Below are 17,500 nucleotides of genomic sequence, written 5' to 3'. Positions count from 1 at the left end.
CTTGCCCAGTAACTTGCCCAGTAAAAAGTAATTAACTTGCTTCAGTAACTGCTGAAGCCTAAAATTTGACTCCATGTCATTAGATTCCATAACCTAAGCTCCCTACAGCACACTGCCACCCTTAACAACACATCCTTATGTATGCCACACACAGAAACAAATTCTAGACTGAATAAAAATCTAAACATATATGCATATTAGTTAAAATATACATATTGTTCAACTTTAGGTTAGGGAAGGCTTCCTTCAGACCATCAACAATAACGACAACTCCAGAAAAGATATAACTACATGAAACATAAAATTTCCATATAATGAAGGCAAAAGGTAAAAGACATGGCAAGCTAAAGACTAGGACTGCGATATATACAACAAAGGACTAATTGCCTTAATGTATGAAAACCTGCTTTCAAATCAGTAAGAATAGAGACTAATGACCCAATTTACAAAAGGGCAAAGAATACAAGCAAACAAGTCACAGAAGACAAAATGAAAAGATGTCCAACTGTGCTAGTATTGAGAAATACAAATTAAAAACAGTAGTATGCAATTTTTAACCTTAGATTGGCATAAGCTAAATGAATATTGGTGAAGTGTGAGTAATGGACATTCTTGTGTTAGTTGAGTATATTTAGTGGGTTCAGTATTTTGAGAGGGCAACTGTGTAGTATCTACCAGTGGTTAAAATGAGTAGGAACTCAAAAAAAACCAAAAATTAGTAGGAACTCTAACACACAATTCTGCTTCTATCTTATCAAAGTACTCACAGGTATGCACAAAATAGATGTATAATAATTTCATTAAAGTATTGTTTGCAACAGTGAAAGATTCTAAGTGATTAAAAGGTTTGTAAATCAGGAAACAGTTCAATAACTTATATTTACTATTTTATTGAGAGAGATTCTATCTAACAAAAAAAGTCAGAAAATGGAACTTTAAAAAACATGTGCACAACTGCATCAAAATTTTAGAATACTTGGGAATAGATTTAAATTTAAGGTAAGCTAAAACCTTCACAAAGAAAACTAAACAGAGAAATCAGAAAAGGCTATATTCAAGTAAGTATGTAGGGAAAGATACATATTATGTTTGTGGAATTAAAAACTCATTGTAAAGATACTGATGCAATCAAAACAATAATGTCAAAATTGATAAAGTAACTCCAAAACGCATATGGAAATGCAAAGAGCTGAGAATAACCAAGGTAAAAGGACACACTAGTAGATCATGACTTATTATAGTTGTGGTCATTAAGACAGTGTTACACTGTTACAAGGTTAGATAAAACCTAGAGAATACTGGAACAGAAGAAAGAGTCCAGGGGAAGAAGGTGGGTTTTTAAATAAATAATTCCAGATAATTTTAATATAGAAAAAACAAACGTGATCCCCACCTCAACTCATACACAAAAATCAATGCCCAGTATATTGCAAATCTAAATGACAAATAAAGAGCACTAATTCCTTCTTAAGATAATTTAAGGGAATATTTTCATGACTGAGTTAGGAACGGATTACTTTAATAAGGCTCAAAATGCCCTAACCATAGGACAAGACTGATTATAGTAAAAATGAGATTTCTGTTCATCAAAAGGCACCATTAAGATAGTGAAAAGCCAACCCACAGAGTAAGAGAAAATATTTCCAACACAATTAACCAAAGGGCTCATATCCAGCATATAAAAATAACTTCTCTACGAAATAATAAAAGATAGTCTACTTCTTAAAAAATGGACAAGTGATCTGAACATGCGCTTCACAAAAGAGGATATCCAATGGCCAATAAACATATAAAAAAGTGCTTGACTGGGGAAACGCCAATTAACAACAGATTGGCTCGAATTAGAAAGACCAACCAAACCAAATGTTGGCAAAGATGTGGCGCAACCAGAACTGTGATGTTTTGGTGATGGCAGTATAAATTGATAACCATCGCTTTGGAAGAGTGTTTGGTATCATCTACTGACACTGAATACAGACACACCCTATGATCAGCAATTCCACTCCCAAGTACATACCAAGGAGAAATGTGTTCCTCTGTGTACCAAAAGACGCGTACAAGAAAGTGAACAGCAGCATACTCCTAACAGCCCAAAACTGAGGACAACACGGATGTCCTTAGGGTGGATAAATACATTGTGATTCATACAATGGAGTAGTACAGAGCAATGAAAACAAACGGATTACAGGTACATGCAATAACGTGTTTGGTTCTCACAAGCATAATGTTGAAGCAAAGCAGCCAGACACGAAATGAATCCATTTATGTTCAGTTCAAAAGCACTGAAACTAATCTATAGTGTTAGAAGTCAGAACTATGGTTTCTTTGGAGGAAAAAGGTAATTGTGGTGATAGGAAGGGGACAAGACAGGGGCTTCCAGGGTGTGGGCAAGGTACTGGGTTGACCAAAAAGTTCGTTCAGGTTTTTCTGTAACATGTTATGGAAAAACCCGGAAGGAACTTTTTGGCCAACCCAATACTATCTCTTGATTTGCAGAGTGGTTACAAGAGTATGTTCACTTTGTTATAATTCATAGAGCTATACATCTGTGATGAAATAAAAATTTGTATTCTAAGGCAAGTTAAGGAAAATTGACACAGAAAATTTTTCTTTGAGCTTTGGCCTCCTCTCTCCCCTCTACTGTGCGTTGTGTATCTGCATTATGCATTGCCCAAACCTTCCCATCTGCAGAAACACCTGCTCAACCATAAACAGCAACCTTCTCCTAGCATCAACAAGATTCTTCCTCTGGAGACACCCTTCCTTCTTCATCTTGTAAGGGGTCACGATGACCCACGACCCACTACTCGCTTTGTACACATAGATCTGGACTGTGTAAACTGTCAGTAATACATCATTTAATGTACAGCCCTATGTCTCAAAAACATATAATTGTACTTTTACCTCTAACGGGCAAAACAGTTCTCGGAGCTTTCTGAGAGTCTGTTCCTGGGTTATAAGCCTCAATTTGTCTTGAATAAAATTTTCCATTTCTTTCTTAGATTGAGTGATTAATTTTTTCATCAACACTTATAATACGAGCAATTTTCCACATGTGTGTTACACTTCAATATAAACTGTTTTTTAAAAAGCCAATTGTGGGGGGCTTCCCTGGTGGCACAGTGGTTAAGAATCCTCCTGCCAATGCAGGGGACACGGGTTTGATCCCTGGTCCAGGAAGATCCCACATGCCGCGGAGCAACTCAGCCTGTGCGCCACAACTACTGAGCCTGCGAGCCACAACTACTAAGCCCACACACCTAGAGGCCATGCTCCGCAACAAGAGAAGCCACTGCAATGAGAAGCCCGCGTACCGCAACGAAGAGTTGCCCCTGCTCGCCACAACTAAAGAAAGGCCGTGTGCAGCAACAAAGACCCAACATAGCCAAAAATAAATAAATAAAAATAAATAAGAATTAAAAAAAAAAAAGCCAATTGTGGGAATTCCCTGGCGGTCCAGTGGTTAGGACTCCGTGCTTTCACTGCTGTGGGCCCAGGTTCAATCCCTGCTTGGGGATCTAAGATCCCGCAAGCTGCTCGGTGCAGTCAAAAAATAAATAAATTTTAGGGGCTTCCGTGGTGGCACAGTGGTTGAGAGTCCGCCCGCCGATGCAGGGGACACGGGTTCGTGCCCCGGTCCGGGAAGATCCCACATGCCGCGGAGCGGCTGGGCCCGTGAGCCATGGCCACTGAGCCTGCGCGTCCGGAGCCTGTGCTCCGCAACGGGAGAGGCCACAACAGTGAGAGGCCCGCGTACCACAAAAATAAATAAATTTTAAAAATAATAAAATAAGATAAAAGGCTAATTGTGATGCCATCGAACTTCATATATTATCTCCTTTTATCTTTACAATAGTTATTTTAAATTATCATTGTCCTTTTTTTATAAAGAGGGATATCAACTCAGGTCACAGCTAGTACATTGCAGAGCCAAACTTCAAACTCAAGTCTATTTGATGCTCAAACCCACGAAACCCAAAGTAAAGGAAATTCCAAAGTTAAGCATGTCCCTAAGATTTCCCTAGTTCAATTTTCCTTTCTCTCTGAGACAGTCTTCTACCTTTCCCATCTTATGTTCTCATCCTTCATCTGGGGACGCGTGCTCCAGAGTTTGGCTATTGAAACTTTGCTTTTAGTTATTCCTCAGAAATACAGTCATTTGTTCTTTCTACCAAAGAGGAAAGCATTTACAACGCCCCAGCCGCCGTCTCTGGCGGAGGGATCTGAAGGAGTGAGCGCCCTTTCTTCGCTGAGCCAGTGCGCAGCTCCAGCACAGCAAAGGTAGATCAGTGGAAGGAATTCAATGGGCTGCAAGTGAAAAGGTGTGGCAGGGCAGGAGGGGAGGGTGCTGAGGCTGGAACTGTAGAGTGGCTGCTTGGTGGAGGACCCAGAGAACAAGCACTGGGCAGCTGGCGACAGATGAAGATTTGAGGGAGGGAAGAAAAATGGGGCCACCTGGATAGAAATTCTGAGGAAGAAAAATACTGAAAGGAGGTATCTGTGAAGGTGTGGCATAGGATATGGCATATCAAATTTCAGCCTCATCTGCCCAAAAGCAGCTTCAAAGTGGATTTTAGTACTCATTTTCTCTAAAACAACAATAAAACTACTGAAATACACAACCATTAAGATAAAAATATTTGTTCATGGACCTCCTAAAATCAAATACATATGCACCCTACACTTCAGCACACAAACTGGGCCCAGCAAAGAGCCCCACCTGAACTTTGCAAGAATCCACAAACCAGAAGCATTTTAATTTGCGTTACATTGCTTAAGTGAGCCTCAAAAGCACTAAAGATGCCATTAAAATTCCCCTTTTCTATTTTTATGAGTCAAAAAGCAGCATGAAATGACCCAGACAATTTCTGTAGATGTGTCTGGTGAGCTGGTATGGTACTCATATCCTCTCCTTTATTATGCAGATGGACTCACTGTGGTCTCATAATTCTTTGCTTTATAATAAGCAGCATAATTCATAAATGCTCCTGTTCCCTGTGCTTTCCTTGCTGGAGCTTTAATTGTCAGTATATTGGCAGAAAAAAAAAAAAAATCCATCACTCTCCAATGCCCCCCCCACCAACGACTTCCAATTGTCATTTCAGCTCTCTTATTAATTACGTGTATCTTTCAGCAAGTCATAACCTCTGGCTCTCATTTGTAAAACGAATAGGATGAATTACATGATTTCTAAGATGCTTGCAGCTCTAAATTTTTAATATTCTAAAATTTCAGATTCTATATTTTAATCTCTTAAAATACAGAATTTTTAATCTCTCTTTTAATCTCTTTTCCTCTGAGCTAAAGACCTTTACTAATACTTCCTGGAATACAACATATGATTCCTGAGTCGCTGGTCCATACTTTGGGATTGCCTCTGCGTAATATCAAGCCTTAGTTCCCATTTGTGTTGGGGAAGCCAATCTCCCTCCTCACAGCTCCCAGATACACAGTAAGTAGAAGCCTGACACACTCATGTCGCCTCTGGTTTCCCAGTACGACCTCTTTCTACAGCTATAAGACGCAAGGTTTTCCTGGTCTTTAATCTGTACAGCTTCCAATTTCTGGGCCATCATCGTAACTCCATGCAAGTGATGGCAACATACCACAAAGTCCTGTGAAATATACAATGAATAAACCTATAGCCTAGACTGTGAAAGAAGACACTTAGGATAATCTGTCTAGACATATGACCTTAAAGGCAAGTCCATTCATGGCTAATGCAGCCTGTTAGCTGTGAATGAATAAGTTTTTTAAAGGTACTGTAGGCCAATAAAATATGCCAAGATATTTATAGCTCTCCCTGGCTGGTGAGGCAAGAATGTCTGACTCACCAGGGAGGGTGGCACACAGCTCTATCACTTTATAACCAAGGGAATCTAAATTAGACACAAACCAGAAAGTAGGCGGATCTTTATTAAGTTGAGGGATGGGTTACCTAAAATACTCTAACTAGGGATGTCCCTGAGCTACTCCAAGTTTCGAGGCGGTGTGAGTTATCCCCAAGAGATGCCACACACAGTGACAGCTTGCCTGTTCACAGTAACCATGATGCCTCAACCTAGGTTCTCTTTACTACCAAAGCCGCAGCACTCACCCTAAGTAGGGTGGCCCATGTGCCAGCCCCCAGCCCAGCTCTGAGGTGCAGCCAGTGCTGAGAAGGGCTTTTCCAGCTGCATGCTGAAAGTTCATTTTGTTTCGGAAAACATGAGAGCTTTCCTTCTTCGTCCTTTTTCTCCTTTTTTTTTTCCCATGGGTAATTAAGTCACTGCCAGTTTCCCAAACGATGCCATTTTAATCTCACAAACATTAGTTTCATCTCCTCTCAAGATGCTAAGGCACACATCATGATGGTATATTTTTTAAATATCCTAATAAATAAGGAGATGTTTCAGGCCATTCGTCGTAACACAAAATAGGAGACGAAGAGGAAAGGAAGCCCAGCTCTAGGTTGAGCATTTGCAGCAAAGGTTCTTCATCTACACCTGGGGAGGTGGCAGGAGATGGGGGGATGTGTCCACAAATGGTTATGGGGTAGGGGGAGGGTCTGAAATACCGCAGATGCAAAATTAACTGCAGGGTCTTCTTCCACAGCTTTCTATCATCATTAGGTTTTTTAAAGAGCCTGAGAACACTAAGAATCACGAACCAGAGTAAAACTGAGGGACGGACCCCTGAGATCAGTTGGTCCAAATGTGCCCTTCACTCAGTCTAGCCCTGACCTCAGGAGGGAAATCTACAGCGCATCTAGCATGCATGAGTCACTAGATTCTAAGGAATGCATTTGACTTTTAGGAAAAATAAATCACAAGATACAATTTCATATCATGTATTTTTTAAAAAAATAACATGCCTGGGAATACATTTAGAAAAAATACAAGATATATATCTATATCTATACATCTATGTATCTAGTTTATTAAGTCAGAAAAGAAAACCTGAATAGTTTTATAAGATATGTTCCCACGTAGAAATACTAAGCATTTTAAAGATCTCATTCCCACCTTCACATTAATTTCTAAATTAATGCAATTCCAATAAAAGTCCCAAAGCAATCCTTCTGAAACTTGACCAAGTAGGCTAAGGCTTTCTGGAAGAATAAATAAGAGGAAAGCTAAAAAAATATTTTTAAAAGTATGCTTGAGAACTTGAACAGATTCTGAGATGCATTATAATGCTGCAATAATTAAGATACTGGTACAAAATACAAAAAGAGAACAGAAAGCCCAAGACAGTGCTAAACTTATCATGGAGAGGAATAATTACTTCAGAAGCCTGCTGTACAATTAACTACTTAGAAAAACAGAAGCTGTCTTAGCTCTCTTCCTCGGGCTAGGCACCGGAGTAAGTTTTCAACATGAAATGGAAAACAAGAAGACAAGGAAGGAAGAGGTGGAAAGAAATCATTTAAGAAATTTAAACATAGAGCTGATCTTTGAGTAGGGGAGGTCCTCTCAAGCCAAAAGAAAAGTTATACAATAAAATGAGGGTAGATTTGACTATATAAATATTTAAAACTTCTATACCAGAAAATATAAGTAAAATAAAAAGCAAATGATAAGAGGGAAAAGCATTTTTAGTGTTTTAAGAGTACTGATTTCATACTGAATAACTTTAGATAAAAAATTAAGTTTGGGGCTTCCCTGGTGGCGCAGTGGTTGCGAGTCCGCCTGCCGATGCAGGGGACACGGGTCTGTGCCCCGGTCTGGGAAGATCCCACATTCCGCGGAGCGGCTGGGCCCGTGAGCCATGGCCGCTGAGCCTGCGCGTCCGGAGCCTGTGCTCTGCAACGGGAGAGGCCACAACAGTGAGAGGCCCCCGTACCACAAAAAAAAAAAAAAATTAAGTTTGGCAATTGATATGCACCAAAAACCTGAAAACGGCATATACACTTATATATAGCAATTCCACAAGGAATGTGTTCTAATTAAAGGAAAACACCTATGAACAAAAATATTTATAGCGTTGTTATTTTCATTATTACACATAACTTGAAAAACATGAAATCTCTATAAATATAATTATTGTTTAACTGTAGTAAAAATCAAAGATAGTCACATTTTCAAGTGTAAAAAGCAGTCTGTACAGTGTGATAAAAATTTTAAGTATGGGACTTCCCTGGTGGCGCAGTGGTTAAGAATCCGCCTGCCAATGCAGGGGACATGGGTTCGAGCCCCGGTCCGGGAAGATCCCACATGCCACAGAGCGACTACAACTACTGAGCCTGCGCTCTAGAGCCCATGAGCCACAACTACTGAGCCCACACGCCACAACTACTGAAGCCCACACGCCTAGAGCCCGTGCTCCGCAATGAGAAGTCACCGCCAATGAGAAGCCCGCACACCCAATGAAGAGTAGCCCCCGCTCGCTGCAACTAGAGAAAGCCCACGCCCAGCAACGAAGACCCAACGCAGCCAAAAATAAATCAGTTAATTAAAAAAAATTTTTTTTTTAATTTTAAGTATTAAATTCACATAGGCCTATCATAATTCAACATGGTGGCAATGATCTCTCTATGAAACACATTCTAGAGAGTTTGTTTTGCTCCGTGATATTTCTGGATATTTCCAAATTTATTTTATTTTGTAATATTGGGATACGTTGAAAGCATATGGAAGATTTTCTGAGATCAGTAAACAAAGCCTTTACACTAAGGTGAAGTAGGTGTGCAAAGAGCAAGGCTCTCGATGATAGCCATTATATTTTCTATGAACTGACTGCAGTAGAAAACATAACCCTCCCACGGGATCCAAAGCAGGAGTTTTTCTTTGTGCCCTTGTATCAGACCCCTGTGTGGTCAGGTGCCAATTCTTCGTACAGACTGATGGGCTTTAGAACCTTCTTACACTGCCAATTGACTCCAGGTGAAACTGTGCTGAGTATCTTCTATTTGCCTCCTAGACCCACTCTCCCCCTTTCTGGGTCCTTTTCCGGGCTCTGTTGTCTGGCCTAAAGTGGATCCTGATCCTCTGACTTCTCTTTGGATTTGGTGAAGGGCAGAGATGGCAGGAGACCAGAGAGCAGGAGAAGGAAGTCAGGGCACTTATGCCCACAATTCCCTCCGGCCGCCAGGTCACCGTGGATTGGATGCATCCCTCCAGTGAAGGCCATCGCTCCTGTCCGGCAGCCCCCTCCACAACACTCGGCCTCCCTCTGACATTCTGGGTTTTCCAGCAGCTTCTCCTCGCCCTGCCCCTTCAGGTCTAGGGCTGTAAACACCTCCCATGATTACTAACCCCAGAGAGCTGCTTCATCTCTCATTGCTTTTCCCAAACCCTGTCCACACAAACTCTCAATCAAATCATCCTCACCCGATCCCTGACAGGACCCTGGCTGATATGGTGATAGTATAATTATCCAAAGAAAAAATAAATATGGCTAAGTGCATTTATTCTTCACAAAGCAAAAAGAAAAAAGTGACCTAATATGGTTTAGAAAATTCTTTTATTCAAGTTTGAGATAAAAGTTTAACCCCATGTTACCTCTATGATTATTCTATGATACCTAGATCTTTATAATTTCCAGTCCTTTTTTTAAAGACTTTGGGCATGTTACTAACACTTATGTAACCTCACCACGTACAAGACAGCATGTTAGAGGATGAACAGATCACTGGTTCTCTGTTTCTCATGAGATAAATTGCTTTTCCAGCATTAAATTTAAAGGTAGACATATTTTTCTTTTCGATTCCCTTGTATTGTTTCATAGCACACCTTTTCACTTGGCTGTGATTGGCTTTTACTTAGCCCCGGGCTTCACAAGGTAATCAAGTTTACTCCATCCAGATGTTTCTGGTCTGCAGCACAAGAAAGTGGCAGGGACTCAGCTGAGTTGATTAACCATTTAAGGAGGCAAGGAGGGGCTTCCCTGGTGGCGCAGTGGTTAAGAGTCCGCCTGCCGATGCAGGGGACACAGGTTCATGCCCCGGAGCGGCTGGGCCCGTGAGCCTGTGCTCCGCAACGGGAGAGGCCACAACAGTGAGAGGCCCGCATACCGCAAAAAAAAAAAAAAAAAGGACGCGTGGAGCCCACTAAAAGATTCTTCCTAGAAAAGCAAGACTATTTCCCCAAGCTTGTTTGGAGAGCAAGCTCCTGTATCTAGAGGAGGAAAGAAAACTCTGAGAACAAGGAGTCTGTCACTCAGATTGTCCCCAGCCCAATTCCAAGGAATAGAGGGAAATGCTCTTTTCACTCGTAATAGCTGTGAGGCATCCCAAACACAAAGCAGAATTGCATTGATACTAATGTGTGAAAGCACAGCACAGGACTTGGGAGAAGGTAATTCTGTCTCATTTGAGCAGAGCAATTCAAGTGCAGTGTGACCGAACACAGGGGACCCTCCCTGCATGGTAGAAGTCAACTCCAGCACCTGTGCAAGGCCCTTGAGCAACAGCTCTAGCGAGCCCTAGTGCCTCTCAACTGGCGCATCACCAAGGCTCCAAGAGCTCACAGAACGGCAGTGGAAGTGCCCTTAATGGCGGACACACTGTCATCAGAATGGCAGCAGAGGCTCTAGTGGAAGCTGAAGGCTTTAGCTGCCAGGGGAGTTAGCTGCAGCGTCAGCAGCTATAGACGCTGCTGCTGACTTTGGCAGTGGCAGGAGAGTGCATCCTAGGCAGTGGGCACCAGCAACAGTGGTCAGCTACGCTCTCATGGCAAAGAGGACTCCAGAAGCCATAGTTTAAAGGGACAGCTTCCCTTAGGTCAGCTCTTTCTTTTTTATCCTTGAACAAAAGTGAGTTTACAGTATTAGGTGATCTCCTAGGCCCTCAGAAAAAGATCATCGAATGATAAACTCTGAATAGAGGGAAACACAAGCAGTGGCACAACCAAAGCAGCCGAGGGCAACACAAGGACAGTGAGAGACTCATGATGAAAATCACCATCTCTTTGCCAGCCCTGCCAAGGACTGGGCTTCGATGTCAACAGCACAGAACTCCAATAGCACACTTGAAATATAAATAGTCATGCTCTCCCCTTTCACTAATTTAATGAATTATACATGCCAGGAAAAATTAAGGGCACTGACGATGTAAAAGCCTAAGACTTCAAACACCTTGAAATATTCTGGAACGAATTTTTCTGTCTCTGTGCTCCCTACAGAGTGGCAATTTTAATCTACTTCCCTAAGGGCAGGGAGACCAATGGAAATACCACAAAATATGTTAAGTTATAAACCAAATGCTTATAAGACTCCAGATTTCTCAACAACAGAGCTCAAGAAAATCACAGGAAAAACGTTAACTTCCTAAAGATTAGCGGCAAATGGCAAGACAACCATATGTTGGCTGAGTAATGGGGTAAAAAAAAGTTTCTACAGGCATGGAGTATCTTCTTTGATAACCTCCAGAGTGTATCAGCAGAGTGATTAGCGCGACAAGACTCTCAAGAAAATGAGCACCAGACCTGGCTGGGAGCACGGTAAGTAAGACACAGTACTGCCACCCATGGGAACTGGCTGGGGACCTAGGTGCCTTCTCCAGACAACAGCCAGCCTTCTCTCTGTTGCAAGCTGTCATTGTGCCATCAGAACGAACCCAAGAGAACTGTCATTATTCATCAATTCCTCCCTCCTTTTTTCCCCATCTCATCCGAGACCTTAGACAGCTTGGAGAACACGCATTTCATTACAAAAAAAAAAGAGAGAGACTGGGACAGCTACTGACTTTGAGTGTAATTACACTGCAAGGTAATGATAGCACTCCTCGGAGCTTCTGGAAACAGAAGAGGACAGAAGCAAAGACTAAGGAATCTCTGTAGAGTATAAATGCCCCCAAATATGACCTGAAGTAGACTGAAAAGCTGTTTATGCCACTTCCTTCTCTACTCAGCAAATGCTCATCGTCACAAAGAAGATGGCCACCCCAACGTAAACTAGGAATAAGAACTTAAAGGATTCTGGATTTTCATTAAAGCGAACTTCAGGACTTTTCACTGTTCAAACTGTGCCACATCATAGGAAAGACAACTTGGTAGGTGGTACAATATTGCAGTCAAAAACAATCCGATTTTGGAAAAATCAAATGTAGACAAGAGGAATGCAACAGCTACCTACATTTTCACCAAGGCTGTGATAGCTTTCTTTCTGTAATTCAAGCAGGTCAGAAAAAAGTGTCATGAAGCAGTTGACGTCTTGGGGTAGTCAGAAGTTTGCAATTGTGTAAATGGCGGCTAAAGCAATCAGGCTGTAGATACAGCTGTGTCCTCAATCGCTGATTGTAATTTTATCATCTTACAAAAAAGAAACCTCTGTATTACTAAACCACCCAAACTTTGATCCACTTATGTCATCAACCAATAGGAACTGAAAGAAGTATTTCTGTATAACCATACAGACTGGTAATATACACACATACCTAAGACGACCAGCAAAACGTAAGTCTGTGTTATATAATCTTCAAATATCAGGAAGAAGACAAAGGTTTCATCAGAGATACACAGAGACACACATGTATACAATTAAGATATATCCTCCTCTCATTCTTTCTTTTTTTTTTTAAATTTCACATGAACCCTTCACTTAAAGAGTAAAAATATCTAGATTCCCATTCTACTTAAATATATTCAAGCAAAGCTCCCGGGAAGGTTTCCAGGGAGTTAGATTGCTTTGAAACTGGCCATGCATTAAATAAAGCTTTGTCTAACAAAAGTGAAAGAGTAACTGATATGGTATCTGTACGTTCACTCTGCACAAGGTTCCTGTGGCTCAAAAGCATTACTCAAAGACAAAGAACACATCAGATTACAGCTCTGGAGTCTCGTACTCTACCTCTGCCAGCAACCCTGCCAGCTTACACGACACTCTGTGAGGGCCAACCACCTGCTTCCTGAGGAATCTGTAATCTACCTTCTCCATTAGTTCCCCCGAGGTTCTCCTCCTTTACACATGTGCCCCCCTTCACTCATTCCACGGCGTTCACCTTTCATCTCTAAGAGATTCATTAACGATAAGTGTGCAAGGGTTCACTTTAACAGCAAAACCAAAAAGAAAAGCCTTCGGCATTACATTTTATAATGAAACAAAAACTTAAATTCTGTGAGTCTACTGAGCTAGAACTAAAAGCGACTGCAGCAAGAGATGCATTCCTGGTACCTGGCTTCTTTTCCCATTACCTGCTTCAGTGTACTTCAATCCCACTTTTTCTTCTGTGTCTTTTGTCTTTGGGGGTGGCCAGACAGCTTGGAGTCTGCCAGGAGTCCTATCGTCCTGCTCAGTGGGGCTGTGGTCAGGCTGTTGGAAAAGTGGGCAAACAAAAGAGTAAGTTAAATGAAATGTGGCCAGGGCCAATTAATCCCTGAGAACAACTGTGCTAACTCTGAAATTAATTTTAATGGCACATTGCTCTCATTCACTGTAACTGGAACATCTCACTCCAATACGATCCTTTTCTAGAAATGTAAAGTGATCAGTTGGGGTGGAAAGAGACATAACTCAAGGCCAAGTATTACACAACCTTCAATAGATGATTTTTAGCATATAACTTTTTTTATTTTTAAATCACAAGTACACTTTGATCTGAAGATACAAATATACTATAATCGGGTACATTTATAGGGATGTTTAGAAATATATCCCAAACTCCAGGGTTATTTATAATATAAAAACTAGTTTTGCATTTTCTATGAACATTACCTGTAGGCCAAGATACACTTCTCTAAGATGTCCACATTGATCATTTCTTTTTTTTCTTTCCCACACACACAAAACTGAATGAGCTGGTTTTCACATTCAAGCTATTTTTACAGGGGTTGATTTTTACAACTAGGAGAATGCTATGTTGTATTTAGTTTTTAACTGCAAGCTAAGATAGTTTTTCCAAAGACCTTTAAATTTAACTGATGTATGAGGGAATGATAATTGTATGCCAAATTGATAATAAGCAAGAAATGTTATTTGTTGTCCTTATGAATTTTAAGATCCACTGGACCAGTGCTTGCTAGTCCTTACAAATTACCTGAATAATTTTTTTAATAGTAACAGCTTTCACTAATTAGATGGTTACTATGTGCTAACTTCATTTAATCTTCGCCAACAACCAAATAAAGATCAAAGGTTATTTTCTTTTTGCTGATCAAGGTCACCCAGCCAGTAATTGGCAGTTAGAATTAAAACCCAAGTCTCACACTAACCCAGTGCTCAATCAAGATGCCTTGTAACCAACACAGAACATTTTAATCACATCACAAACAGGTATTCCGCCAAGTGGCAGACTTTCAAAGGAAAAATACAGTTTTCGCAGAGGTATAATAAAGTGGAGAGGAAATCTGGGCTATAGTTCTAGATTGCATTGATTCCTCATGCTGCTTGGTTTTTAGAAGCACATTTCCTATTAATGTTTAAACTCAGAGTGACAGTTTCGCTTTCTGACCTGCACACCTTTACTTATACCTCTCTTACAACAACCCAGAAAAAGATAAGGAAGAAAGAAAACGCTTCTGTCCAACTCCATACTCCTTACAAGGTCAACTTGACTATAATCATCTTTCACCTAGAAGAGGGTCACTAAGATCGGTATATGAGATTCTCTTTGATAGGAAACCTGAAAAGAAATACAGCAGCATCACATTTTATGACAAAACCCAAAACCCAACGCTACGTACGCTTTTGGAATCCGAGGGGCCATCTGCTGGCCTTGACCTCGACCGCTCAAACACAGCTCTTAGGGACTCCTTCTCATGCCTCATTTTGCGCTTGAGAGCTTCCAGCTCAGAGGTGTCAGCTGTGGTCCCCTTTTTGGGGGGACGGATGAATAAGGCTCTAAAGGCCTCCAAGGTAGTCTCTGGCGGCTTTGGCTTGACCTCTCCTCCCTGGGTCTGGGCTTCTCCGGGGCCGCTCTGGCTCTCCTGGGGAGTACTGCCACTCCTCTCCTCCCCCCTGGGCTGTTCAGGGTCTTCTGCCTTTGATTCGGCTTTGGGGACGTCAATATTGAGCAGCTGAGAGAGCTGCTCCAGGAGAGTGGGAGCGGCCTTCGGATCATTTGTTTTCTCTCCCATCTTCACTGCCTGAGGCCCTGCCTGTGCTAGGGACCTCTGGACAGGCTGGGTCAACTTAAGCAAAGCCAGGTCCCCGTCCTTTGGTTTAATTTCAGTGATGGTCTCCCCGACCTCGGCTGGGGCTCCCTTCTTCAGCACACGAAGCCCACTAAAAAAAGCTGGGAGCTGGAAGGACTTCTCTCCAGGGACTTCTTTTTTAGGAGAGGTGTTCTCAGTGACACCAACACTTGAGTTCTGGTCTGTTACCACAGGTAGAACTTTGGAACCTTCTTCTCCAGCTTGTCGCTGGCCGGGGCTATGCTCTGTCTGAAGGCCACCATCCTCGCGTTCCAATTTGCTGTTTATCTCCTGCAGAGTCCTTTGAGGACCTTCTCCACTGGGCTCTGCATCACCCCTTTCTCCAGGGGCAGTATTCTCCCTCCCATCTCCTGGCTTTTCTTGGGACTGCTTAGATGGCTCAGATAAAACACCACTAGGGGACTTTGGGCCATTGATGTTGCTTCCCTCTTCTGGCTCCTGGCCTCCATCATCAGAGTCAGAATCACTGGTGGTGTTCACCAGGGTCCCGCGAACCAAAATGACATTGTCTCTGCACACACTCAAAGCAGCCAGTGGAAGCAGCTCTTGACCAGGCAGAGAAATCCCTGCCTCTGCTTCTCCCCGGCTTCCCTCCAACCCCGTCTCTGTCTCCACCCTCGGAGTCTTCCCATCATTTCCGAGGTCAGGTGGAACCTGAGCCTCCGCCTCCGGCGGATCCAAGCCACTGCTGGGCTCCTCCAGCTGAGGCGTGGGATCCACCACTAAACTGCGGAAGGCTTTCAGCACCGCATCTTCCTCTCCAGGCTGCACAGATTCCAATTTACTCGTAAACCCAAACAGGGATTTCATAGAGAACTTGGTCAGGATCGACTGGGCCACGTCAAGTCCGGCTTCGGGTTGTCCTGGTTCCGAGCCATCACTGCCATTCGGAGCGTTACCCACGTCCTCCATGTCGCAGCCGTGCCCTGGGCGGCAGATTCTCACTTCTGCGATCTTCCCCTGCCCTCTCAGTTTCTCCACTCCACCGGTTCTTAACTTCCAGGACAGAGAACAGCAGGACCCGCCGGTGAGACTCAGTCGCGGAGCGAGCACACTTGGCCGGGCTCTGGTCCCTCCCGAGCCCTCCTTCCGGTTTGCGCGCTGATGGGGCGTCCGGGGCAACTGTAAAAAGTCCGCGGAGCTTTATGCCCAGAGGCAGCCGAGGCTGCGCACCTTACTACACACGGACTGGGGAGGCTGCTCCTCTGGGACTTCCGTATTTATTCCCGGGGACAAAAGGCTTTTTGTCGTAGGGAAAGTCAGCCTGCCCCCACTCATCCCAGCCCAGGACTTCGCCACGAGCTCCGCCCCAGTGCCGGCCGTTCTCCTGGTGGCTTTCAACTTCCTCATTGGTGAGCAAGTGAGGCTCCAGAAAGTGCTGAGCCGGCAAGCAGCTCCTGACGGCCTTCAACCACCCCCCCTCCCCCGGAGCAGCTGAAGAAATTTAAAAGTGAATCAGCAGCAAATGACCGCAATACTTCTTACGGGCTCTCTATTGCCATCTCAATCACGGCCAGAAGCTTGTGCCATCTGGGCCAAAAAAAAAAAACCCAAAAAACAAAAAACTAGCAGTGCACACAGACCAACAGCCACTTACAAAGCCCAAAGCAAAGAAAGAAAAGTAAAGAAAGAAACGGATCATCTCAGGAAGCCCAGGACTCTCAAAAGCAGTTAATTGAATGCCCTTGAAGCTTTTTTTTTTTAAAGTGCTTTCTTCCGCTTCCCTGCAGGTTTCATCTGGAATGCAGATTTTAGCTGCCCCAGCCGGAGAAGGAAAACCAACTCGACTGGTTTCGGATTACTGCTGTTTTAGCTCTGCCCCGGTGTCTCAGCGTTCTACAAACAGGTACCTAGGCAAGCGCACCCACCACGCCCACCGTCCACCAGCCTTAGGGTGGCAGAGTAAACAGCCCCAGCCAGCCTGGCAGGAATGATTACCCTCCACACTCTCTGTGCCAACCTTGGGCTTCTGCTCAGCAGCTCTGGCTTCCTGGCTTCCTCATGAATCCTGCTGGCCAAAGCCTCTGTGCTTCAGCCATCCAACCAACAAATTGAAACCTGGCATGATACAAAGTAACACACAACCTGCCTTGTTAGGTAAAGCAATTCACTAAAGGTCCCCAAGGAGCCCCATTCCCCTAAAGGGAAAAACACCTGAAAGGTCTCTATCAGGTCTCTGTCACAGACCCAATTTGCCTAAAACAAAAACAGGAAAGACAAAACCACCCCCAAACATCAGCTCAATGTAGTTTCCAACGGTGATTATAGGCTGAGAACCTGGCAATGAAGAGCTTGGAAAAATTGCAGCTCTGTTTCCCAGCAGCATACCTGCTGCCTCTTGGGGCAGCTTCCTGTCGGACCTGAAGGTCTCAGTGTTTTTCAAATCCCATCCAGTCAGCAGGCATTTAGTAAGCACCTGGGACGGATAA

General features: G+C 43.1%; 1 protein-coding gene across 3 annotated transcripts in view; it reads right to left on the bottom strand.

The window, feature by feature from the left end:
• FMN1 (formin 1) overlaps positions 1-17,500 on the bottom strand; it is a gene marked incomplete at both ends in the record, with an annotated part of 398,825 nt that overhangs the window by 280,824 nt on the left and 100,501 nt on the right. The window contains 2 exons of one of the 3 annotated variants that reach the window (XM_082842084.1): positions 13,113-13,230; positions 14,601-15,983. The exons of 1 other annotated variant lie outside the window; for it this stretch is intronic. In XM_082842084.1, coding sequence (XP_082698210.1) covers positions 13,113-13,230; positions 14,601-15,983 — 1,501 coding nt within the window. Of the gene's footprint in view, positions 1-13,112; positions 13,231-14,600; positions 15,984-17,500 lie in introns of those variants that run through there. One more of the 3 variants, XM_082842082.1, reaches the window with a different exon arrangement.

The sequence above is a fragment of the Leucopleurus acutus genome, assembly GCF_964270905.1.
Source record: "Leucopleurus acutus genome assembly, chromosome: 1".
NCBI classification, from domain to species: Eukaryota; Metazoa; Chordata; class Mammalia; order Artiodactyla; family Delphinidae; genus Leucopleurus; species Leucopleurus acutus.
The sequence above is the reverse complement of the archived record's forward strand: the minus strand, read 5'-3'. Positions and strand labels throughout refer to the sequence as shown.